General features: G+C 42.6%; 2 protein-coding genes across 8 annotated transcripts; one reads left to right on the forward strand and one right to left on the reverse strand.

The window, feature by feature from the left end:
• Positions 1–119: 119 nt before the first annotated feature.
• sec24a (SEC24 homolog A, COPII coat complex component) lies at positions 120–15,134 on the reverse strand. 7 transcript variants are annotated; one of them, XM_076031897.1, is made up of 24 exons: positions 14,771–15,134; positions 12,110–12,811; positions 10,967–11,131; positions 10,364–10,441; positions 9,876–9,938; positions 9,179–9,333; positions 8,887–9,074; positions 8,667–8,769; positions 7,944–8,070; positions 7,542–7,651; positions 7,170–7,282; positions 6,870–6,988; positions 6,695–6,750; positions 6,269–6,475; positions 6,013–6,136; positions 4,642–4,800; positions 4,332–4,505; positions 4,133–4,243; positions 3,313–3,488; positions 3,084–3,221; positions 2,801–2,905; positions 2,478–2,570; positions 2,261–2,364; positions 120–1,757 (listed from the first exon to the last, which is right to left on the reverse strand). In XM_076031897.1, the coding sequence occupies exons 1-24, from the start codon at positions 14,829–14,831 to the stop codon at positions 1,643–1,645; spliced, it is 3,546 nt and encodes a 1,181-aa protein (XP_075888012.1). In that variant the 5' UTR covers positions 14,832–15,134; the 3' UTR covers positions 120–1,642. The 7 variants fall into 7 exon arrangements, with proteins under 7 accessions (XP_075888012.1, XP_075888014.1, XP_075888013.1 ...); XM_076031899.1 differs by having other exon boundaries at positions 9,179–9,318; positions 10,967–11,134; XM_076031898.1 differs by having other exon boundaries at positions 7,944–8,067; positions 10,967–11,134.
• Positions 15,135–15,653: 519 nt separating this feature from the next.
• sar1b (secretion associated, Ras related GTPase 1B) lies at positions 15,654–21,389 on the forward strand. The gene is made up of 7 exons (XM_076031903.1): positions 15,654–15,844; positions 17,770–17,845; positions 18,734–18,853; positions 18,988–19,053; positions 19,277–19,380; positions 19,740–19,871; positions 20,345–21,389. The coding sequence occupies exons 2-7, from the start codon at positions 17,788–17,790 to the stop codon at positions 20,459–20,461; spliced, it is 597 nt and encodes a 198-aa protein (XP_075888018.1). The 5' UTR covers positions 15,654–15,844; positions 17,770–17,787; the 3' UTR covers positions 20,462–21,389.
• The last annotated feature ends 5,027 nt before the right edge of the window (positions 21,390–26,416 follow it).

A 26,416-nucleotide genomic window follows, 5' to 3' on the forward strand; every position in this document is an offset into this window, starting at 1 on the left:
CCCTCCACTCGGACTATCTTCTTTTGTTGACATTATTGGTGGGGGAAAAAAAGAGCTGCAGGTTTATTGGAATCATGATTAAAGTCCAAGCCATGTGACTGTAGTTCACGCCTCCACAATTACTCTGTACAAACAGGGTATGTTTTTATTGTCATTTTTTTTTTTAAGAAAGACAATTTTGGGCACTGAGACCAAAACATATTGGCCTGCATCTAAATACATGTTTTTCCTTTGCTTGTATGATACATAGATTACAAAGCGTATGAAATCAGATCAAATCTAAAATTCACTCTGCTGAGAGAAAATCCAACTGTATTGGTCCATTTTCTGTTTTTATCTTCTTCATTCTCTTCGGAAGAGAATGACAACCAAAACACAAAAGTACATTTAAAAAGTCCCAAACATTTTATTCTCTCGGCGCCATTTCACCCTTAATGTTTATTCTAAAATCATAAGCATTTATCCACCTTTATATAACACAGTCTCTTCAATATACAATTATCAATATGCATGATTAAAAGATCACAATGGCTTTGTTATTTCTTTGTTAAAGAATATCCCATAACCTATTATATTAAAATATTTCATAGCGTCTGCATTTAAACAGGATGTTTAAGAATAAAACGTGAGTTCCCATACAAGGCAAGTATAGAATTTAATCAGATTGGGAGTCTCATAAATTATTAGATTATCAGAGAAAAAAAAAGTGGAAATGAAAACAGAACAGACATGATCAGAGGCGTCCTGAAGATGTGAAGGACAGATCTGACCAACAAAATGACTTTCTGTTGCCGAGTCCACACGTTCGAGCCAGCAGCGACGGCCGTTGAGCACATCTAACGACTCCTTTTCATCTTTTTCTTTTTCAGACAGTGTACGGATTTGTTCGACACACATTTATAATAAACAGAGAAATAAACAACACACTCTTCATCCTAGGGGTAAGATATTAGGAGTGTCAGTGGAGCCCAGGCTTTCACCCCTTGTGACACCCCATAACAGTCTTTGAGCACAATCATACTGAACATTCTCACCGGCCTCGTGTGTGTGTGTGTGTGTGTGTGTGTGTGTGTGTGTGTGTGTGTGTGTGTGTGTGTGTGTGTGTGTGTGTGTGTGTGTGTGTGTGTGTGTGTATATATATATATATACACACACATATATATATATACACACATATATATGTTTATGTATGTGTCTGTGTGGCTCATTTCCGATAAAGACGACCGTGTCTCATCCGTTTGGACAGTGCCTGTCTGATAACTAAGATAATAAAGAGCTCTTCTATGAGAACAAACACTGATTCATTCAATCACTGACATAGATCATCATCATCATCATCATCATTGTCACTGTTGCGCCATCTTCAGGGTGTTTTCCTGTTCCAATGCCTTGATTCAGCGGGTGCGTGGTGAGGGGGAGTTAAAGGTGCCAAATAAACACTGGAACTGATTCTTTGTTGCCCACCAAGTCATTGAGGGGATGCTTCACATAACTGAGGCTTTTCCTCAGAGAGAAAGACAGACATGGTGCACCAAAGCAGGAGATTCCTTCAATCTACATCCTTAACTGGTCGCACACAGTCAGACGCACACACACAGACGCACACACAGGACGCTCATCCACACCAGAGTTCCACTGAGGATTATTTGGAGATTTGCTGTTGGAGGTGAAGCAGGAACTCGTAGTACGAGAGGGCCGACTCCGTCCGGTCCTCGATCATGTTCTGCATAAAGCTGGCTTTCCGCTGGCTCTCATCCCTGGCACGGTGACAGGGTCAAGGGGTGGGGGAGAAGTCAGAGAAGCTCACTTTAGGTTTTTCATTCATTACCAACACAAACACTGTTGACACATAAAAAAAAACTGCTCAGTAAGAACTGGTTTCAACTCATTTGTTTGCATTCAGATTATATCAGTTCCTGCCAGACAGTTTTGCACTGGTCAACGGTGACAGCAGTCATGGAAGGACTACCAAAGAAAGCTTTATGGACATCAGCAGCTCAAATTACAGCGTTGAAAAGTATCTGATATGAGAACGAGTTTCTGCTTCCAGCTGAGCCGTTCAACCATTAGCAAAGGCAAATATCACATTTTAATGAGGTTAGCTGAACACTGGGAGCTTTTGCATATTTTTTCTTTTGCAAAGAAAGCTCTCTGTACACAAAGTGAAGAGAAGCCTGAGCTGCAGCTCAGTCCAAGCAGGTGGTTTAAAATTGCCCATTGTGGTGCCTCTCTGTGCTCTGCACTCATTTCTGTTGCCCACCTGATGACATATAGGGAGGGGTAGAACGGCCTCTGATCCCTCAGCCAGCCAATGAAAGCTCTGGTTCTCTGCGACTCGGCAGTGTCCAGCTCCGGGAGCAAATACTGTGTGGGGGAGGTAGTTTCTCGTTATCATTAGTTGCAGGCAAAAATGGTGTGAAAGGGAGACTGAAGCTGAGCTGAAGGTGTGTGAACGATGTAACGGGGGGTTTTCCTACCAGGTTATCAGGCACGGCAGCGGAGCTGGGAACTCCCAGGACTTGCGAGAGAAACACGGGGTTGCAGTTCCGTCCGATCCACAAATAGATAACCTTTTGGAACATAAATCAACATAATCCCATGCATTACTAGTCGCAATAATTTTCAAGTTTTCAAAGAACTGGCACATCACTCCAAGGAAAGTTCATTCAAAATGTATATTTTCATTTCATTTAAAATTGACTGGGTAAAACAACATTTCACCCAGTGGCAACCCAAGAATCTGGCTCTGCTCTACTGATGCATAAACTACATACAATCTTTTGTATTCTGTGAAACTTACCATTCCAGCATCCATGAGGAAAGCTCCTTCCCGGCTGAGCTTCTCCACAGACAGCTGCAGCATCCCGGGCTGAGGGATGGTGCGGTCGTTGATGTTCAGCGCTCCCTGAGGGTGGAAACAACAGACAGATAAAGGTTATAAGAAGACATTTTGGACAGCGTAACATTTACTCACATATTTTGCACTTCTTGAGTTAAGTGTTTAAGCAAGTAAAAACAATGTTTCTTCTTCTTTTTTTTTTACTGCTTCCCATCCACCGGTTGGCAGCCTCATTGTCTCTCACCTCATCCGTGAGGTTGTCCACTCGGTACAGGGCAGGGTGGATCATCAGCATGGAGTAGACCAGCGGCTGGTACTTCAGCTGGGACATGGAGAAGACCCGGTCGTCCAGCCGGGTGCTGGTGCCGGTCCGGAAGGCTTTCTGTAGGGACACAAAATGGAACATTCAGTCGATTGATGAAAGGTTCAGGGGGGCGAAGACTTTGAGCGTGAGCTCGGACGGAGCTGCCCACCTGTTTGAGCAGGGCGAGTACGAAGAGGGGGAAGAGCCGCAGGCAGGCTGGGGCCAGCATGCCGGGCTGCTGGATGGTCAACACAGACTGCCGGTAGGAGGTCAGCGAGTCGATGGCTGCGTTGGTCAACGCGTCTCTGGCGTCGCTGAGACTGGCTGTGACTGAGCGGTCGACAGCTGGACAGAGGGACACGGGTGACAGCAGTGAGGAGGAACAGCAGTAACAACAGAGCACCACAGTCACACACGTCCCACAATAAGCGATTGAAACATTACGACGATATACCAAGTGTCTTTCTAGATTGAATTGGAAAAATTGGAGACGTCTGGCAGACAGACTGCTGGTTCAGAGTGAAATGCTGAGGTTGTGTGTAGGGGTGACAGCAGGGCTATAGTCATACTTGGGAGTTATTCAGAGGAGCTAAGCCTCAGTATCTGGTCTACACACAGCCAACTGTTCACTATGGGTTGCTATGCAACCACAGCTGTCAGCACTCGTCTCCATCTGTCAGCGCTATTAACAGTGAAGTGGACGGAAACACAGCACTGACTGAGACGTCGACATGATGAAGATGCCATGTTTGGTGTAATTTTTACAGTCTCTGAGTGACCCACACAAATTACAAACTGTAGTTTTTGGTTGGTTCACAGGAAATTATCTGATATTAAATGATAAATATGTGGCCAACTCAATGACTTTGGCAAAAAAAATAATATATATATATATTTATTTATTTATTTATTTATTTATTTATTTATTTATTTTTATTTTTATTTTTTTAAGGGAAAATGAAAACTGAGCGAGACTTAACGGTGCGTACCCATGCAAGCCAGCAGTCCAGTCATGGCCTGAACGTCAGCTCCAGCGAAGATGTCGGACAGTGAGTTGACCACAGGCAGACACAAGGTGTGAACACGGATCCTCCTCTCTCCTGGAGAAGAAAGAGCATCATGCAATCCAGCCAGTTCTAAATTCTAGTTTAGGCAGATTAACGCTCCTGGCCTTCTTCCTCTGTGTACCTTTGCTTGATGTATAAAGCAGAGCAGCCTGGAATGAGACCACCTGCATGTCGTCCAAGTTTTCTTCGATGGACATCTGAACGGCAAAGCCGGCGTCTGGGTTCACGTTGGGGAGGGACAACAGATCCGTGGAGCGCACAAAGAAGTTTCCGTGGAACGTGTGGATGGACAGACCTGCGGGGAGGGGGGTGGGGGCAGAGAGATGGGAAGAGGGTTCAAACTCTTGAAGCAAACAAAGACAGCGAGCGAGCAGTGAGAGAAAACAATGAAATATTAAACAAGCTCCAGGTTTGACTTTGTGCCATCCGACCTTTGGTGCAGCGTATCCTCATGACGGCCTCGAAGCCGATCTTCCTGTTGAGGTACCTCTTCAGATCCTTCTGGAAGCACTCCACCTGAGACGGGTTGTGCTGGTGGTGGTAGGAGGGATAGTAGTAGATGCTTCCTGCCGAGTATCTGGATATGCAGCCTGTGAGAGGCGGATATTAGGCAATGAGACATTGCCACACTCGTATGTGACCTGAGAAAAAAAACCTTGCATCTGGTACACGACTGTTATCAGACACATGATCATTTTTGTAATAAAGTCTTGCATTGTGAGACAGAGGAAAGCACAGGAAGCAACAGGAAGTTGCTGAAAATGATGTAGTAGGCCTATGCCAGGCCTGCTGTGGCGCTGCGAGTTTACTCCCTGAATGAAGAAGAACAGGAACACCTGAAGCACGCCAAGTTTAAAGAAGCAGGAGCTCGCTAAAAACATTAGCACCACTGAGAACAGGATGAAAGTTCGCTGGTGAGAAGACGGTATGGCTAAACAACAGAGTTGAACTTCTGCTTCGAGTTACTTTACAACACAAAGCCTTAAAAGGTCCATGATAAGGTTGACTGGGAGTCGTGCCAGTAAAAGTTTGCTCACATTTTTGTAATTTAGGCTTCCTCAATATTTGGCAAACAGGAGGTTTGCAATTGGCTTTCGTTGTGTTTATTTTGACTTTGCACAGAGTCAATGAGTCGCCAGGGGTGGTGGTAGCAGCAGCAGCTGCAGGTGTGGTGGGAAGTTGCGTTGCTGGTCATGGCAAAAAAAATAAATCCAAACAGTTAACTGCTGCCTACCTTTAATTGCCGACTTGTGACCCTGACTGCATGTGTGATTTCACCGCATTGACGCCCATTGTGCAAATTTTAATTTTTTTTGCAGACACTGCAAAATGCCGTCTGGGTTTACCGTTGACGACTTTTAACCAGGTTGTGAGTAGTTCATCCTCCAACCACTTCTGCTGAAACTTGCATTTCCCCATTTTTCTGTCATTTGATATTTCCTGCACTCTTTGCGTTACAAGCATTCGGTGTTGTGACTTGGTGCACCGGCCGTAAAAAAATAGCCAATTAAAAGGTTCCACCTTTCAACCGTTACACTATATTTCTGATCAAAAGCAGATTTAGATGTTTATATGATCAAAAAAAAATCGTAAACGATGTTCTTGTTCCATCAAGTGTACGTAAATTTTTCATGCCTCTGAACATCGAAGTTCATGCCTTTTCATGCCCTTTCATGCCTGAATTTTCACAATCAATTTAATGCCTTTTCATGCTTTTTATAGTTTTATTTGACTATATAACATAAACCCGCACAAGTTGAACAGAATTTTTTTCTAGCTGCACCAATCCTGTATAAACTTACCAAGTGATGACAGATCGCAGTACTGAGCACTCAGCAGGAACAGGTCAACCGCCACCTGCTGGCCAGAGCAGTCCAGAGCCAGCTTCTTGTAGAAGTCTGTTGCTGGAGATAAGTGCTGGATGTCCTGAGGAGCAACAACAATCGAAGTCAAGCGGCTACGCATCAAAATTTACACCTGGTGACATGAAGCTCAAATGCAAAAGATCGATACTCCCGACGACGAGCTTAGAAAGCAGCGACTCAGCGGTGCCGATACCTTGGCAGATGCTCGTTGGTTGGGGTCTTCCCTGGACTGCAGGGCTCCCGCACCCAGATTAGGCAGCTGGGTCTGAAAGACGGACATGCGCCCTCCAGTGGGGGACAGCAGCTTGAAGGCGGCCTGCAGGGCCGAGCCCAGGGCAGACTGGGTTTCCATGGTCTTTTGAAACAGAGTCGGCAGACTCTTCAGCAGATCCTGCACAAGCTGGAGGACACAACATAATGTTTTTGAGAACACACGTTTTCAGGTGGCAGAAGGTCACTCACAAGGGCGACATTTAAATCTCATTATAAAACTTAAATCGATTCAAATACACAACAGTTATATACAACAACAGAGTGGGGAAAAAAGTTATTTGATGAATAAGTCATGAATAATGAATAAGACATGAATTATTTGCATTGATGAGTTCAATTTGCCTACCTCTTTGCATTCATTTAGGTTGACTAGAAGGCTGTCTGGTGTTGGCAAGAAGATATCTATGACACAGACGGAAAAAAAAACAGGAATGTGGAAAATGTTGTTTATTTGCTTTACAACTGATATCGTCACCAGGACATTCATGTGGTCAGCTGGTGATCGTCATTGTCAGCCTCACCTTCGATGTCGGACACGATCAGCATCTGGGGTTGAGAAAGTCCCTCCTGGAGGTTGTAGAAGTGGATGGTGCTGTCGAAGGTGATGAAGCCAATCTTTGTCCGCGAGTCTCCAGGAAGCCTAAAACATTGACACAGTGTAACTAAAATTAAGAGCTCAGGCACCAGCAGTGTCTTCATCTGTGTTCCTGTTAATGTTTCTTACACCCAACCTCAGGTTGAGGTACGTATTCTTAATTACTTTGTAAAATTATACTTTATTTTTTAAACATCTATAACAACTGGCAGAGCAAAACACGTACGTATTAATGTTGTCCAGCAGCGACTGGCAGAACACATTCAGGTATCCCGTCTCCACGGCATTATGGGACACGTCAAGCACGAAGAGGTAAACAGCAGGCTGTGGTGGCCTCAACTTGGTGAAACCAGAGAGAGTGCAGACACGTTTAAAGGGAGGCATTCCATGTTCTTCGGCAGCCTGGAAAACCGAACTCCAGGAAATCCAAAAGACGAGAGAAAACATGAATCCAATTCTTTCCCCCCATGTTTCTCACACTGATTTTGACACAAGCGCCTTAGAAACCTTGACCACAAAACTGTGTTGTGGATTTTTCTGTAGTTATAAGTGCTGTTTGGAAAACAAGGTCCTTTATCATCACTCTATTCCAACATACCATGTATTCTGAAGGAGCGATGAATTCAATAGTTGCATTCTGGACTTCTGGTCTTTTGTGTGGCTCCCCATATGATCTGCTGACTGGGTTGTACATAAACTCTTCTGGAACTACACACACAAACACACACACCTAATGAAGCAAATAATTTTGGTGTAGAAGAAAACTAATACTATGAAGTTATTTAATGACCACTGAAGGAAAAAAAAAATTAACTTGATGGAAATGAAGCTGGAGCTCTGTAGTTTTCAGACAGGTTTCCTTTTAAAAGAAGTTTTGCCATTCAATAGAGTTACTGTCCAAGCTGATGTGGTTAGCTTGGAACACTCGTGGGTGCCCTGCAGTGTTGGACTGACAGCAGCTCTTTCAGTAAATACCCATCTTCCCTTCCCTCGTTCATACCATCATTGACCCGATAGCACAGGTTGCACTTCCATCTCCTCTGGTCCAGGAACGAGACAAAGGGGTTGATGTAGGTTCTGCAGGAGCGACACCTCACGATGGTGCTGGATGTGACCACAGGAAGCTGCTGCAGGGAAAAACAGGACACCATCTAAATACCCTGCTGCTGACAGCAAAGGAACCTCTCGGCAATGAACAGGTTCAACTTCTCGATCTACCTGTTTCTCGGGGTAACGCTGGAACAAACACAGGTTCATTGTGACATATTTTGCCTGAAGGTATGTTTACTCAGGCCATTTTGGGGAAAAGGGTGAATTCACAATGTTTAACCAGCAAGCAGCTTCATTCCACATGAAAATGTGCTGCCATGTTTTCATTCATGACTGCTAAGAGTTCCTCTGAGCCATTATCAAAAACGTGATCAGAATTTCCACTTCACCAAATAAAAACAGGGAATTTGTTCTGCAATAGGAAACCTGCATCCGACATTTTATCTGTAGTTAATTTAAAAGCATACAAGGAAATTTATAAAAATAACAAAAGTTGCAACAATAACTGGGGTGCAGTTTTGCTTTGAACTGACAAACTGAAAAAAACAGTATTTCCTTTGGGAGAGATTTTCTCTCTCTCGCATTTTCCTATACTCCAAGTCTGTACGTCAGGTTTCTCATTTACATGAGTAGCTGATTTGTGTGCACATTAAATATTGGACTGGGGAGTTACCGAGAGATCCTTGAAGGGGTGGAGCAGGAGGCCCAGCGGCATCTTGGCTTTATTGAGCAGAGACTGGGTCTGAGGGATGCTTGTTAGTGTACAACGGAAAACTCTGAAGAGACATGAGGGGGGGGGGGGGTTGTAGGTCAATATGTGCAGCCAATGCCAGCATCATACCTTACCCTGAGTCGTCAGCGAGAATGCGACCAAGGAGTCTACTATGGCTTACTCTGGGTTGCAGTTGACCTTCTGCAGGTCCTGTGGGAGACATGGCGTCGGGGCAGGGATGGCGGTCGGTGGCAGCAGGTTCCTCTCTTGCAACAGGTTGACCACTCTCAGGGCCTCCGGGGTGCTGGACTGGAGGCTCATGGCAGCCAGGGACGGGCTCAGCTGGGCCGGACCCGGACCAACAGGTGGCTAGGAGGTGAGGGTGGAGGTTGGAGAGTGAACATAGCGATTCTTCACAGACATGGCAGCCAATAGTCAACAGCCCAGTCAGCGACTCTTGTTCCTCCGCTCACCTGCTGGTATGGCTGAGGTGCTTGAGTGTAAGGCTGGGTGGCCGCCTGCATGGCAGGGTGCATAGGGGAGGTGGCACCGTGGGGCGCTGAGGTGTTCTGGTACCCAGGAGGGAGGGAGGGGTAGTGGCCAAGGTGGCGACCTGGTGGCAGACCAGCTGATGGAAAAAGGGGGAAAAACTCAAATGAAGCATTCAAATGACGCCACTGCAGTAAATTTGTGGATTTTAACATAAGAATAAAAAAAAAGCCAAACCAATCAATGACCTATCTGCCAAAACCTCCCTGTCATGTTCCGTTTGTCTTTGCTTTGCCCCTCCCATTTCTGAGGTTGCCAGTCAAAGACATGTAGTTAACTGGATGAAGGTAAATGGTACCCTAGTGCACTCACTGTCATACTGTTTGTTGCCTGCTAGTCTGAGCTGACTGATTCATGGACACAAGAGTTCAATACTAGACTGAGCTCTTTCAGACTTTTTAACATTCATGCTATATTTTTTTAGCATTCAAATCACTGTATTTTTAAGATTAAACACTTTCATTAAAAAATGACACAAGAGCCATTTATCATGTTGTGAATGTTGCGTTTGGGGGAAAGCTTCCCTTGAGCAGCATTTTGTAAAAGCAAATCAGCAAACTTGTTTGTTTGACTACTAAAATGAACTTCAACATTATGAGATGTGGCAGAATACGGCCTTACCCATTTTGTTGTCAACATGATTATAGTTGTTTGGTGCTTGAGGGCCGTTGCCAGCCACAGTTCCTGTTTCAAACAAACATGGATCTCAAATGAATAATTGCAAAGTCATTTTCTTACCAGTGGCAACAAGGACTTTTCTGTTTTCTGGGTTCTTTTAAGAAGGTGCCGCTCAGGCCTACCGTAAGACAAGAATGTAAACTAGACAAAACAGCAGCACTAATCATAACACTGATGACAAGAAATTATGTCCGACTGTGAATTTTTTTTATTTTTTTTTTAAGGATGTTAAGATGATGAATGGGCAAATATGAGGAGAATAAACAGCGAGAGATGCAACCAAATGTATATGTGAGATGAGAGATCTACTGATAACACACACAAAAAACAAATGAGCAGGTGATCAATCCTAAACACAGTGACCACTACGAAGAGGACAGGATGGACGCTACAGCACGACATCAAGCAGCAGGAGACAGATTTGACCACACCTGGACATTCAATATCGCCTTCCTGGCAGTGGGGCTCAGTGGGGGGCAGAGTGCTATTAACAACCGACCCACACTGAGCTGGCATGTGGGAAAAGGCACAACAACAGAGGGAGACAGGAATTAAAGCGGCTCCTTCAGAAGGTGACAAAGCCAAATCGATGGGACATGATTCAGCTGGCAATCCGGAAATAACCACTAAACTGTTTGTACACCCGCGTAAACAACGTCGCGCTCTCCTTATTCATAATCGCCGACATTTACACAAGCTTGCCAACTTGTAAAACAGAGCAAAACAGTTGGGACCAAGCACCACCGCTCCATAATAGTACATCTCATGAAGTGCCTCCCATGTTGATCCCTTCAAAAAGATATACAGATGCTTTTCCTTTTTTTGTCTGCCACAGCTGACGTAAACATTTTCAAAAAGATTTTAAGGCGCCAAAATAAATACCAGGGGCGTGGCAACAATACGAGCCAATAGTTGTATGTCTGATGACATAAGATTTAAATCAATACTGATGCTGCAAAGACACCTGGCGATGTAGATCCTTGGATTTCTGATTGTACACAGAAAGAAACATTAAAAGAAGAGTAGCGACTAACCATCAGCCTTCATGGGTGGAGGTGTAGCACTGGACATCAGAGGCCCAACAGGAGGCGGAGCGGGTTTCATGGCTTGAGGCGGACCTGTAGGTGTGGGGCCATAAGGGGCTCTGCCTTGTTGGTATGTGTTGGGGGTCAAGGGATTCATCGGCGCAGGTGCAGCACCTGCTGACATCAAATCGGTGGCAGTATCATCATTAAGGATAAATCTTTCTCGGCCACAACCGTCATGACAACTTTCAAGACGTCAATGACGGACCAATTTCAAATGATTCGAATCTGACTGTCACTCAACTGTGTTATTTCCCTTGATAATGGATTGATAAAAAAAAAAAACATTTCAGGTCAATGACTCAGAGGTGGATAAATCTCTGCCTGGAACCACCTACTGTAGCATTTACTACTGCACTGAAAACCAAGTTGATCAGTTTGCAAAGACAACACAAAGAAAAAGCTCAGAGACTGCAGAAGCAGGCACTGCTGTCTGCTAAGCCAAAAGACAATTACCCAAGGAAAATATGTACGACTGTTTAATCTAAAATGTGACTGAAATGCAAAGGGAGTGGGGCCTCTTGAGCCAATTAGTTTAGAGCAACAGTTCCACAACTATTGAGATAAGATAGTTTTACATGCCAAGACACAAATTGTAGTTAGTTTTGCCTGTATAATAATATAAACAAATGGCTACATGAAAGTTCGGCTCGTGTCTCCTTTTCTATGTGATACCGTTTCTGAAGACTCACAACAGGGAAACTTTTTTAAATGCGTTTGAACTTTGTGCCAATACAACGTGAATGAGACTGTGCTCCCGGAAGAGCGCCAGCCAACATGTTGAGTGTGGGAGCAGAGGGCAACGTCCAGCTCCAACATATCAGCTCGGAGATAGGCATGCAGCCATGAGACGGCAGTGAGAGGCAAAAGGCACAAGACGTAGGGTGTGTGTGTTTGAAACAAATAAGTGATGAGGGAGAAAATCCACTTTGTGATGAGTGACAATATCTGAGGGGTCTTTGGAAGCCACTGCTTTAGTTAATTCCCTCATTTTAGAATTAGTATGAATCAAACAGATTCAGACAACTGTTTGATTCTACATTCTGTATGCGTAGCGGAGTTTAGACTGAGGTGGTGCCTCTGTGTTTCTACCTGGTTGAGTGAATCCTTGTGCGGAGGTGGGGGGCATCCCTGGACCTGGTGGCTGAGTAGCACTGTGGATCAGGTTGGCTGGTGGTGCGGAGCTGTACGCTGCTGCTGCCGTTGGTGGTGGCGGCAGTGCAGAGCCGTAAGATGCAGCTGACGGAGGCGGCGGTGGCACGGAGCTGTAAGCCCCTGACAGCAGTGGCATGGTTGAGTTTGTGGCTGGGTTCACATGATTAGTCAAAGGGCCGTGTGGAGGTGTGCTCATGGGGGTGGGTGGCCCCATGTGCCTGGGTGCCGTGTTGCTCTGCCAACCTGAAGCCAAGGGTGGCTGCTGCTGCTGCTGCTGCTGCTGCTGCTGCGGGTTTGGATAGTAGCTACTGGAAGACACAGCAGGAGGAGGGGGCGTGGCCTGTGCAGTGGGTGGTCTTGGGCTGGGGCTGGCAGACTGAGGAGGAGTATGGGATGCTGGACTTCCCATTGGGGGCCTGGACAACAACGGCTGACCCGGAGCAGCTGGGTAGGAGGTGGGTGGTGGACCAGGCTGGTAGGCGCTGACAAGGGGCACCGCCTGGTACGTCCCAGACGGGTAGAGACCAGGGCCTGGGGGCAGAGGAGCTTTAGACTGCATTGGATTGTAGGTTGGTTGATGAGTCATGCCGTAGCCAACTCCTGGTGGCTGCTGCAAGCCAACTGGATTCTGCGATGGACCTAAAAATGATGATGCCAAAAAAACAAAAACAAAAAACTCTTACAAAAACAAACCAGCAAAATATCAAAACTTTTAGCTCAACCAACTTTTCTTAAATAGGCCATTCTGCATGTCCTCAATAAAAAAAAGTGTATTTTCTCTCTAAATGTTTTGAATTTCAAACTATTAAAGATGCTTTGGCCAGAAGCATAGGAGAAGAAAATCAATTTACTAGTATGTAGATAAAATGAAGAATCTCTCAATTTAAAGTTACACATGAGGAATGGCATATGAAGTAGAATTAGTAAAAATGTAATGAGTTGGCAAGATAAGTTAAATTGCTGCGTCCATGCAGTATCGTTCCTTACTTCTATAGAATAGATTTTACACCTCATAACTGTGAGTAAAGCTTGGTCAGCTGGGAGCGAGGGATTAGAAGAAAAGACTTCTTTGTGGGCAACAACACTGGAGGACGTTAACAAGCGGTGCCTGCTGCTTAATTCAGGATCCAGTTTTCTATCTCATCAAATGACGACATGGCTTTTACATACTCAATCAAAATGCATAGTCAAGGATTACTGTGCCTTAAAATAAGGAAAGCAGCAATGAAATCTAATTTGACTGCTTACAGCTGCACACGATGCTCAAACCTACCCTCATATGTAGAGGTGTGTAAATAATATATAACATATAATATACATAATAAAAAAAATTCAGTGGTAATGTGCAACAACACAAAACTTTTCACAAAATACACTCATAAGTCGATGGACTGACAACTTCTTAGAATGCAGGGTCGTATTCAAACACAGCTATTACATGTTACGACTTAACAACCATCCATCCATCCTCCACATGCGCTTCTCCTGTACTCAGAGCTGCAGGGGTCTATTCCAGGTGTCATCAGGCGAAGGCGGGGTGACAACCTCAACAAGTCGTCAGTTCATCGTAGGACCACATAAATGTCCGCACCCCAATTTGCCTCACACACATACACAAACTTCACACAGAAATTGATTTTTTTTTCAATACTTGATCCCATTTGGCTGTTTCTGTCTGTCTGACATGGTATTTAAACTATGATAAGGGCCATTAAAACAGGGCTACATTTACATGCAATGGACGCGACCATCTAATCAACCGCCACAAGAGAAAGATTAGTGGAAATGGAATCAACAACAGTGGCAAAACAAACAGAGAAAACAGACCAAGAATGTTAGAGGCCATTCAAATTTCTTAAAACAAACAAAATCTATGTATGGTGTAAAAACAACCCGTGGCTGCAGAACACTAACTTTTCCTATTTGGACCATACCCAAGGTGCCACATCTGCATCACACAGTGCAAGCCACCGTGTAGCAAGCCTGAGTCCACGGACGATGGACACACACAGGAACAATTCTTGCATCCGCTAATTACAATTCCAGGTTAAATTTACGATGAATAAAAAATAAAAATGACGAGCGATTTTTAAAATATACATTTATAAACAACTAGCTTGCAAGAAGATAGACCACTGACGTTGACTGATTACATCACCGGGACTTTGTTTACTAAAACGAGATTAGACAGCCAAACAACGAACCAGAAAGTTGTCATTTTAATTGACCTTCCCTTTGGACCACCTGTTGGTCCGTCAACCTGGATCGAGCAAAAACGTAGCAAACGTCGCCGAATGTGGTTTAACACGGGCATGTCAACCGCGACCAACGTAGCTATTTCAGTCTCCGCTAAATCAGCGAGGTATTGCAGGTCAAGATTATCCCGTTATCCTATTGTTTCTATACCGTACAGGTTTACTCGCCTTCAGTCGCCTCAAAGCCCATGTTACTATGCAAGAGCTAGTGAGCTTCGGGGATGGACCTAGAGACATGATCGAATAACTGCTGCTAGTGCTAGCTCTTCCCCCACTGGCGTTAGTTTTGAAATGTCAGCTAACCTGCCCTGGACCAACTTTCTAAACTTTTACTGATACTCACCGTTTATGTATGACTGCCCCGTCCCTGTTCCGTTCTGAGAGTTAAAGCCCGCAGTTGACATCTTGAAATAGACAGCGGGAGCTAATTTAGAGGTGCTCAGTTTCTGGAACAGCTAGCTGCGCCTTTAGCTAGCTAACTAGCAGGTAATCGGTAACGTTTAAACTTGTAGCTCTGGCGATATGCGGTTCCAGTCAACACACGATGAACAGCGACGCCTCTTAGTTTGTTTTAAAAAAATAAACGACTTGTCGTGTTGATCACAAGGCCATAGCTTTCACACAAACCCCGTTCGGCTACCTACGGGTGAGTAACGACAGGCCTTGTCAGAGTAATCGTGTGAGACACTTCTCCCCTTTCACCGGAAGTTGGGATCACCCAGCAGGATCAACGTAGAATCGCGAGGCATGCGCAGTGATTACACGTGGCATTTCCTCCGGTGCCCCTCGTTTAGCGGTGTACTGGAAACAAAATTGAAGGGGGAGAAACCGGGATCTTTTACTTTTGAAACGTATTTATTGTTCGTCGTTTGTGCTGACTGTGACTAATTTTGCGTGGACGGAGTGGTGTTGACGTATTGACGCGCTGTTAAACCACCTTGAGCTAAAACCATAACAATAAAAAAAAAAAAGGAAGTGGCATCGGACTGACACTGGCTTCATTTGATTAAATCACTGAAGAGTGATTAAGCCTATTCTTGATTAAATGTAAATCAAGGAATTGATTTGTGATTGAAATAGTTTTGCTGTGATCACAGTAGTTAAAGTTGTTTGTAAAAATAATAATAATAATAATAATAATAATAATAAAAAAATATCAACGAAAACATATATTGGTCGTCGGTTCAGATCAGTTCTCCCGCCGGAATGATTGTGCTGAAACCTAAACAGGAAGCGGCTGGGCAGGGTTTGGGGAGTTGTTAGACAGCCATTGCTGTGTCGTGGCTCACTAACAAAACACGAAAAAGGGGAGAAAGACCTGGGATCTTACAGGCTCTCTGATTACCGACCACGGAACTGGTTTACATGACTGTTAAATTTATCAGATTTGGTCAGTTGCTGTACAGCTAAATAACAGGTAAGGTTTGCGCTGCGCTTTCCGTACTAATCAAAGAAAGCTATCATATGTTAACATTGGCTCGCACATTATCCCGGTTCCTTGCGATGCTACGTTAGCGTTGATAGCACCCGAGAAGCTAACGAATAATCGATTTGTGTTGAAATGACGAAAAAATAGTTGTCCCCCCGATATATCTACGTAAATATGTATACCTATCGAGACAAGACGTGTATCTGGTGTAGCGCCGTGGTGTTAGTGCTCCATTAATGGGTTTCATGACGATAACTGCTGATTAGCAGCGGCGCTAGCGACTTGCCGATGCAACGTCGCCTCGAGAGGATATGACACGTAGCTTGATGCTCGCTACAAGCTAGCGCCGTTCGTTACATCTTTTCGGCTTTTAATGTATTATTGTACTTTACTGGCCTGTATGGGTGGTCAATTTTGTTATTTTTGACCAACGCGTTTGCTTTGCCACTGTGAAGTGTGTTGTGAAACTAACAAGCTGTCTATTTGGTATTATTAGTGGATGTCAAGCGTGGCTAACTGACAGCGGCTGTTAAAGTTGAGAAATCGCTTATTAGATAGTTTACGTATTTATTTCACTTTCGATGCAGGACTCGAAACCTTGAGTTTTTTAATTTATCGATGTGCTACAACCCGGCGGATGGCTAAATTGCATAACATTCTAATATGGGCAGCGAATTTAATTTTTAAAGTTCATTGTGATTTCTAGGACGTCACCGAACTGTTTATTACATAAGTGGCCAATTGTTGTCTTTAAGTAATGACAGGGACTGGTGTTTAGTTTGCGTTCAGGAGGAATATATCATATATAATCTAGAAAGCCTTAAGCAAAGAAAATCGGCCGCAGTATATTTTCTAATTTGTAAATAGTAAATCTTGTATAGTGCCCCCGCATTAAAAAACAAACAAACAAAAAATACTTCTGATGCGTTACTCAATGTTTTTTTTTTTTTTTTTTTTTTTAACCCTGACTGGGCAACCGATCAATTTTACGACACAATTTATTATTGTTGTCTCTTATACTATGTAAACAAGTATCTCAGGTCCCTGAAGAAGGAAACAATAAAAAACAATAGAAACGGGCTGGCCCGACCTAGACTTATGCTATGTGTTTTGCATGTCCTTGTCTATATATATATATATATATATATATATATATATATATAATTTTTTTTTGTGGTGGTTAGATATTGTCGAGCTATTGCTATCTGCACTTGCTTGCAATCTGACTCAACCGTGTGATAACATATGGACCGAAATGGGATCGCCGCTGACGTGTATTTCAGCTGTATTTGGACGATCTTGAACTTTGGCAGACTTATACTTTTGCCCCGTCCTTGTTTGCATGTTGCGTAACACAGGTCAAAGGTCATCGTTTACTTTGATGTCTTTGTGTGAGTGACTATTGTCATATTTAAAAAAAAAAAATAAAAAGTGAGGGCCTTCAGTGTGAATGTTGACAGTAATCTGATTACCAACATGTGAAAAAGCTCTTCGTGACAACAGCTGTTGAATGTATAGAAACATTCCCAGCAGTTTGGCTTTCATTCACTCACTGGAGCCTGCGGCCGTTGAGTTGCCGGATCGTCTCTGATCAATGGCCTGAATCTTGAGCCCTGCTACCCAGAGACTTTCTGAGGCATTTTTTTTGTGAGCGAAACTGATTGTTTCCTCCCAATCAGCGTCTGTGTTTTGTCTAAATGGTCACTGTTTGTGTCTTTGTTTTCAGAATTTTTAAATTAACATTGAAAGCAGGAAAAAGCATTAAACATAGTTTTTGTTTTTTGTTAATTTGAAAAGAAATGGTATAATATGTCAAAATATTGGATGTCAAATATGTTCTCAGCGCTTTTATGTTCTCTCTGCGTGGACTTTTGTTGTTTAACCGTAGTTTTATTTCTCCGTTTGTCCTTCAGGATTCAACAGCTTCAGATATGTCAGGCCTATTTGAATGGATTTTTAGCAGTTTCAGTAACGTACTACAGCTCTTGGGTAAGTACTGGCGAGTACTCGTGACAATGCACTCATTACATGTTTACCTTGGAACGGTTTAGGACTTTTTACGTCCTCTTTCATTTGGGCTTGGTCCCGAATTATTCCATATTTCTACCCTAGGGTTTCAAAAGATGTCCGTGAAGAGTCTCTTGTTATTTCTGGTGGAAAATAATGTTATGTCACCTCACTGCTCATGTCTTCAGCATGCGCTGCTCTAGTTTTTTTTTTTTTTGTGTTTTTGAAGTTGTTGGTCCTGTTTGCCCAGTCAAACTGGTAGCATGGTACAGCAGCTGACTGAGTCATGAAATTTCATAAATCTATCAAGTACCAGCATGGTTCCTCGGAGAACACAGTCTTTATTTGTGTTGCTCCAGACAAAACGGAGAAAAACCTGGTAGCTAATCTAGCATTTATCAACGTCTCAAAGTGATTTTAGCTCAACTAAAAGTAGACTGAGGTAGCACACAACCTGGTGATACTACATTACAACGGTTAATGAGAGGAACGAAAAAGTGTGGAACTAACAACCACTCACATTTTTACGTGACAAATGTGAAACTTTCTGACTGTTTGGTCATGTGTGACCCTCCACACAACACAGCAAAGTGGATGCACTCAAATGAAATGTTTTCTGTGGCTATATATACAGAGTGAGAGTTAGAATATATTTTTAATACCATTTAAAGCTGAAAGCTCCAATAAGCCTGCATGTGGAAACTATTTAGTCATCAGCATTGTGCTGATTCCGGTCTGTGTGATCTTGTTATTGCTATGAACAACCTGATTAAACTCTCAATTTGGCACTTGCTGCCTTCTATAGATCTAAGTCAGATGTTGGAGTGAGGAATAAGAATAAAGATCAGAATACTCCTGGCTTTGTTTTAGGACTGTACAAGAAATCCGGTAAGTTAGTGTTTCTTGGCCTGGACAATGCTGGCAAAACGACGCTACTGCACATGCTCAAAGATGACAGATTGGGACAGCATGTGCCAACTTTACATCCAAGTGAGTCTTTGCCACTCTTAACGCACATCTGAACGGTGTACAATATAGAAACCTTCATTTAAAAAAAAGAGAGTAAGAAAAAAGTTTTTTTTTTCCATTTCACTTTTAATCTTCTTTTAAATGTCTACTGCTAGCTTCTGAAGAGCTGACAATTGCTGGCATGACTTTCACCACCTTTGACCTTGGAGGCCACGCACAAGGTATGATCTGTATAGTGTCTTCCATTTGAGAGATTTTTTTTAATCTAGATTATATATCTCTCAAGTGTGTGTGTATATATGTTCTGCAGTAGACATACAGTGCCTGTGGCTCTTTGTCTTTTTTTTTTCTTTTTTCCTTTTTTTTGTGAAATGCAAAATCTAGGTTTTAAAAGGCAGAAAGACCAGACTGACTTTGTGTATGTGTGTGTGTGTGTTCACACAGCCCGCAGGGTGTGGAAAAACTACCTCCCAGCCATCAACGGCATTGTCTTCCTTGTGGATTGTGCAGACTTTCCTAGATTGGCTGAATCAAAAGCAGAACTTGATGTAAGTGGCTCCTGCCTACTGTGGAACTGCAATGGAACTGAGTGCATGCATTGATTAAAGGTTAAATGGCAAGAGTTGGGAGGAAAACCTACAAGTGAACTGCAAACAATGAATGGCAACCAATTGTTTTTTGTCCACCACCACCGGCCTAATATCCACAAGTGACATTCAAATATTCATTTGAAATAAATATATAAGCCGTGAAATGCATAAAACAAATTTACAGTCACAGCCAAATTAAAACGGTATGCATTATTAGTTATTAGCTGGTCTTATAACTCAGTTTTGTCCTTCAAGCATCTATCTTTGATCATGATAACTTGTTGAATTTCATACAAGGTGATTTTCTGTTTCTCCAGTCATTAATGACAGATGAGACCATCGGAAACGTGCCTATCCTGATCCTGGGCAACAAGATCGACAGACCAGAGGCCATCAGTGAAGAGAAGATGAGGGAGATGTTTGGGTTGTATGGACAGACGACAGGCAAGGTCAGTAGGGGGCACCTCTCTGTTGGAACAGAACTACAGCTACCCAGTGGCACACGTTGGTTTGTGATCCTTCATCTGAAAATTCAGCTCTTCTAAGTCATAGTGGCGTATTCACATTGGACATTTAATGAAGCGTGTCTATGTAAGTTATCATACAAGGGCTTTATTTACATAATACATAGTACATACATAAACAGTAAAGTCTGAGTCTTAATTGGACTAAAGAAATCCTACCCCCCCCCCCTCCCAATTTTTTTGGGACGTATCCCTAAAGCACAAACTGAACTGCTGCCCAGCTTCTATGAGGCAAACATATCAACTACATTTATTCCTTGAAGGAAAAAAAAAACAGCAATTGAATGTTGCCATAAAAAATAAATAAAATAAAAATGAATAAAATAAAATATGGTTGCAATGTGGTTTAACACACAACTCTGGGATGTAACTGGTGTTTCCCCTCCTCCCCCAACCAGGGCAACATTCCAATGAAGGACCTGAATACAAGACCACTGGAGGTGTTCATGTGCAGCGTGCTCAAGAGGCAGGGCTACGGCGAGGGCTTCCGCTGGCTCTCCCAGTACATCGACTAAGGCCACCAGTACCCAAAGCTGCCGCCGCCGCCGCCACCACCACCATCATCATCAAGGAGGGGAGGGGTGCCAAGCCCGACCACTCCAGATGCCCACCATTGCCACCAGTACCATCAAACCCAGCCCCATGTTTAGTTATACAAGTCTGCCGTCACTCTCTGAGAAACCAGTACAACTTGATCCCAATAGACTTGTATGGGTCGAACATTTGGTTCAGCACTCGCAGAATTCATACGTGGCTACGAGTGCGTGCGCGCGCGCGCACAGACGCACACACACACACACACACACACACACACACACACACCTGTCTTTTTCCTCTCCCCTTTCCTGTCATTTGTTGAGTGTGACGATACATCATTACTGTAAATCTGTATATGATTCCATTGGTATATAAAGAATACCTGTTGCCTCTTTCCCCCCTCTTGAAGTCGATGGGAGAGCAAAACTTAATTGTATACACTGCAGTACACTTTTTTTTTTTTTTTTTTTTAACAGTAAAGACATTCATTCCACATTGTATTTAATCACAGCGTTTTGGTTTGTCCTTTTTTTGTTTTTTTTCCTTCTTTACATTTCAATAAATCAAATGTGTGGCCACATACAGCACGTACAGTTCTCACTATAGAAGCATGGTTGTTTCACCCAATTTTTTTGAAATAGAATAATAATAATCATGGGTTGTCGGACATTAAATCCCCCCACCTTCTTTTTTCCCCACTAAAGGTTACTTGGAAATTAAGTGTTAGCACAGTAACATTGAATGGATCCAAGTAGACTGTGGGCTCCCCTTTTTAAAGAGAGGCATGAGGTGGTAGATAAGCAGATGGAATATTTTTAATAGAAATTAATACTGGCTATGTCTGGGGTGAGGCTCAACGAAAACACGTAGATGACAACATGCTCGGTTGAGGCAAATAAATGATTTCTTTGGGGTTGACTAGCTTAAAAATAACATGCAGTACAAGATAAAGGAAGGATTGAAAAAAAAAATGGCTGTAACACCTGTTAATTGTCAAGTCCGTCCTGTATTTTTCAGGCAGACATTTTTACCAAGTTCTGACCAAGTGTAGATGTCGGAGGACTCAAAAGTCCCAAAGCGAGAACAAGTAGATAGGCCTAGGGCACCTCAGACACGGGCCATATATATATATGAAGTGTACAAAAACATCGTACATGGATTTTGTATTTATATCTATGTGCATTACAAGAAGCTATTATGCATGCCTTGTTCTTTTGATTTGTAACGATCATTATTCCACATTGGGGGGGGGGTGACAAGATGCCAAAAGATCGTCTTTTTCTAGAGAAACAATGGAATTGAACTTAATACATTCTTTTTGTCCCCGTCGCTTTGTGTCCGTCTCATTCCCCCACGGGCTGTTCCATTGAGGGTGGGACGCGCTGTTGTTTGCATCATTTAAAAAAAAAAATGTAATAAATGTTTTCAATGAATAACAAACTTTAACATTGATCCACAACCAACATGTATTTTTGTCACTTCTTTGTTCGTGAGTTTCTGATGCCTCTGTCTGCCCCCTGTAGGTCACATGATACTGAGCTGGTAATTTTTTTTACAGGGTTGTTCTTTACGGCTGACTGCACAAGTCGTTCTTTGAATACAAGGTGTACGAGTGTGAATCGTTCTAACTTTATTTATCTAACATTATTGACTCCATTTGGACAAATACATATTTATTAAAGTCTAATGTAATGGATATTTAAAGGGGTAAGGCAGTGGCACATATAAAAGACATTGGAGACTTGAGAAGTCCATCTTAATATTCTCTTCTTCCAGGTTGAAATGTATTTTACTCAATAATTTTTTTCATACTAAACGTTGATATTCAGCTTTTTTACAGAACATGGTAATCAACAATGACATCAATGCTGTGAAATCAGACTCCTATGGTTACAAGGGTAAGTGGCCACAAGGTGGTGCAAAACATTTTGATTTCTTTTTAAGGTTGGTTTGTTCACGAAATGGTTGCATATATGTTACACGTGAATGACAGCAAAAGGGTCGTTCAAGTCATCAACTTAACATATTTCTAACTTCGTTTGACTTCATTCATTTGAATTGATGCTTGAATGGTGAAGAGGACAATGTTTAGAAAGTCTGATTACTAATAGAAAGCGCAACTTGCCCTGTTGACCTCTGGCGTTGGTACTCATCATTACTCATGTGCACATCAACAGAATAAACAGGACAGAAACTTAATTTCTATCAATCCACGTGTTAATGATTCCGTTTTAATTAAAATTATTAGCAGGCATATATGAGCCAATGTCAGTTTTTTGTCCAATGTTGTACCACCAGAGGGCAGGAGAGTCGGGCTTGAGAGCTGAGCTCCATACCCACCTTTTAGATTCCAGTGAATCACTTCCTCTCTTTTTAAAGTTGCATTTTAGAAAGCGGAATTAGATATTGCAGAAATGAATAATGCACATATTTATTTTCACGCTCATATATAATGACAGTGATATTGTCCCCCCCCCCCCCAGCTCCCCACAAAACCTACAACACTAAAAATTTATAGGTTGTTTTTGTGTAAAACAGTCAGAATATTCCTTAATTCATTTTATATATGATATTTTCTCTATAAGGATTCATTTAGTCTACTTCCTAATGGCTTGCTTGTGATTTTGATATTGGTTTCTGTTGATTTCATAGGAAAGTCATTAGTGTATGTTGAGGAGTTTGATGGCCATGACCTCAAAATCTATCGTGCTATTTTATCAAATGAAACAAACAAGAATGAAGACAAATAAATCCCCTTTTCAGCTTCCGAAAGCTTTCATCTTCAACTTAAACTTTGACCCCATGAAGATTCACACCTTTCAGCACATTCTAATTTTCACACCTTTGAAAATGAGTTAAGGAAAATTATTATGATTGCAAGAGGACTCTGAGAGGTTTTTTTTTCTGCCTCAAAGTCCACACGGGTGGGTCCATTCTGGCAAACTATGGGAAACAATACCCACATTCACAATGGCAAACACTGGAGACATGATTGGTTTTTCAGATTATCCACCACCTCTTTGCCTTGGCCTCTATTGTATTTGCTGCTCGTTTGCTCCCGTGAAGTCGCTGGGAAGGTAAACCTGCCAGCTGATGCTGGAAATTCCGAGCAGCTAGAGCTCATTTGAATCACCAGATTACATAATAATGAAATACAAATGTTGAAAGATAAGAGTAAACAGAGCTTCAGTTCATTTGCTACTGATACTATTCGCCATGCCTGGTTCCATATGTAAATCTCGTTATGAACAACATTTTTCGGAGAGTGAGTGTGTGTCAGGAAGTGCAGTTTAAACCTTTTTGTGGACGTCTCCTGGGACTAAAGGAATGTCTGTGTGCTGATGATAATTGGCAGTCAGAGCCACAATTACTTTGAAAAATGCTACGCAGGATACCCCCCCCCCGCACCCCCCTCCTTTACAGTGAAGCAACTTACTCAGGAGAAAAATACAGCTGGTCTTTGAAAAGTTCGGGAAGCAGCATAAGATGCAAAACTGTGTCTTTTGACTCGGTAGTATAGTGAAGGCACAGCAGCCGTGTCCTCTGGCGTTTTTCAACCAGGTTTCTATTTGTCGGTCTTATTCTTATTAAAGTGTCTGAGCAATATGAAGGAGAAATTTTGGCTCTTTCCCAACGCCCACTCTGACTAAACTGTTTTCATTACATTTACAGACTACTGTCACCCTCTGAAACCACCCTGTCAATGCACTGCCTTGCTTTGAAAAAATCTCCTTACTTTGCAAATTAAAGCAAGAATGGAATTGTGAGTAGGTCTTCCACACCATGATCTGCTTAATTATTCAATTATTGATGTCTTTCTGTAAATTAGCTTTGTCAGCTTTGTCAGGACAAATAGTGGGGGGTGATGGAAGCCTGACTGTGGTCGAAGTGGTTGTTGGCTCAGATCTACTTTAACAACAATTTGTGTCAATAGGATAAACAGAGTTGGTTAATGGACTTTAAATCAAGGAGTTGGTGCTTCAACTATAATGACAGTTCCATGTTTTATCATCCAGGAGCCAATGTATAAATAAATAAAGATATATAAAAAATGATGAGAGCAGGCCTTCGCTGCGGCTTCCCGAATAAAGAAAAATGTGCCAGCAGAAACTCTTCAAGTGGGAGGTCATCTGTTAAATGTGTTGATCTTTTTTCATCCAACATTCAAAGTTATGTGCTTCCTCAGATTTGACACTTTTGACATTTAAGTAAATTAAGCAATTGGCACAATATTAAGTGAGACAGCATCATTCATAATATTCTGTCATATTACTGTAATGTGCAATACAACAATAATTTTATCCTTGCCAAAGCATTTCAATTAGCATTAAAAATGAATTTCCCATAGTGTGGAAGATTTTATACAAACACACAAAAACTTCAGAAAAGTAGCCATTTCACCCTGGAGAACAGGAGAAGTCGCACAGAAGCAAGGAACAAAGTCAGTTCAGTTTCAGTTTTTTGTTTTTTTCACAGCAGAGTACTCCCAGCATACCACTGAATGTTAGATTATAAGATTCATTTGAAAGTTAATTTAACAAGGACTATGCAGTGGACAGACAACGGTGGATGGAAGATAAATGTGTTTTTATACTAGAGAATCAACTTCTCCAAAACTTACTTTCTACAAAACAAATACATGGGTAAAAGACCGACATAAATTTTGATTGGTCTATTTATTTCATTTCAATATTCATCCGAGTCAGAGAGTTCAAACATCTGAAATATCACTTTCTTTCCTGACCTTTGTTTTGTGTGCATTCCTACTCGAGGGCAGATGTTGTAAGGATCCATCCAGGCTTTCTTTCTGGAAAGGCTTGATCTGTGACCGCCTTGTCCAAAACCAAGAGCAAGAAAAACAATTCTGTTTTTCACACTGACGGCAGCTTATGCCTTTCACCTCTATCTTTGAGGGCGAGCCTTCCCACTGTGTCCATTGTTTATTGCTGTAAGAGGATCAGGAGGACTAGTAATTCTTCAGGAACTCTGAAGCCTGCTGTGGCCTCTTGACACACACCCTGTGCTCTTCCTGGGTGGTTTGAAAACCCAACATGAAAAATATACTGGAGTGGGCTGGACGTAGCCAGTGCACCTCACAAGACTCCCCGACGCAGGTTATAAAAAGAGGAGTTCAAATGCCTGTGACATGGCTGTGATAAGTTTGTTGCCAGCCTGTGTGAGTGTGTGTGTGTGTGTGTGTGTGTGTGTGTGTGTGTGTTTGCATTGGACAGTATATCAGATTGTAGCAGAAGTGTGAGGCCGCCCACTTCCTCCCTCCGTTGGTTGCTGGACGTCCTGAAACTAATTTGGATTTCACACTTTCACAATGGTGGATTTCAGCTGCCAACAGTTTATCCCGACAGTCCGCCCCCCCCCCCCTCTATATTGGTATTTCAACATTGTGTTTGATTAACTTATACCAATTGAACATGTATTTGTTTCTGTTCTCTTGATGTATAGGATTCTTTTATATACATGTTACAAGTGACAATATTTGTGGCAAGGATGAACAACAGGACAACAGGAGAAAGACAGCTTCAGTCAAATAATAATATTATATTCCCAATGATCCAGCCATCCATTTTCCATACCTGCTTCTCCTTGAGCTCAGGGGTCTGCTGGAGCCTCTCCAAGCTGTCATAGGGCGAAGGCAGAGTGACACCCTGGACAAGTCACCAGTTCATCACATGGCCACATAGAGCCAGACAACCATTTACACTCACATGCACACCTACGGACAACTTAGAGTTTCCAATTGACCTTACATGCATGTTTTTAGACTGTGGGAGGAAGTAGGAGGACACAGGGAGAACATGCAAACTGCACATAGGTCCCAGGCCTGGAATCGAACCCACGACCTTCTTGTTGTGAGGCAGCAGCACAAACCACTGCGCCACCATGTCGGACATTTTCTAAAAAAAATAATTAGATCA

The sequence above is a fragment of the Nelusetta ayraudi genome, unplaced genomic scaffold (genome assembly GCF_046127955.1).
Source record: "Nelusetta ayraudi isolate G7.1 ecotype Tasmania unplaced genomic scaffold, CSIRO-AGI_Nayr_v1 ptg000033l, whole genome shotgun sequence".
NCBI lineage: Eukaryota > Metazoa > Chordata > Actinopteri > Tetraodontiformes > Monacanthidae > Nelusetta > Nelusetta ayraudi.

Coding starts and splice junctions, on each gene's coding strand:
- sec24a (XM_076031896.1), bottom strand. CDS start 14,831: ATGTCAACTGCGGGCTTTAACTCTCAGAACGGAACAGGGACGGGGCAG. Junction 9,939..10,363: donor AGGCGATATTGAATGTCCAG/GTGTGGTCAAAT, acceptor TGTTTGAAACAG/GAACTGTGGCTGGCAACGGC. Junction 9,334..9,875: donor TCATGTTGACAACAAAATGG/GTAAGGCCGTAT, acceptor TTTTTCCATCAG/CTGGTCTGCCACCAGGTCGC.
- sar1b (XM_076031903.1), top strand. CDS start 17,788: ATGTCAGGCCTATTTGAATGGATTTTTAGCAGTTTCAGTAACGTACTA. Junction 19,054..19,276: donor CCTTGGAGGCCACGCACAAG/GTATGATCTGTA, acceptor GTGTTCACACAG/CCCGCAGGGTGTGGAAAAAC. Junction 19,872..20,344: donor ATGGACAGACGACAGGCAAG/GTCAGTAGGGGG, acceptor TCCCCCAACCAG/GGCAACATTCCAATGAAGGA.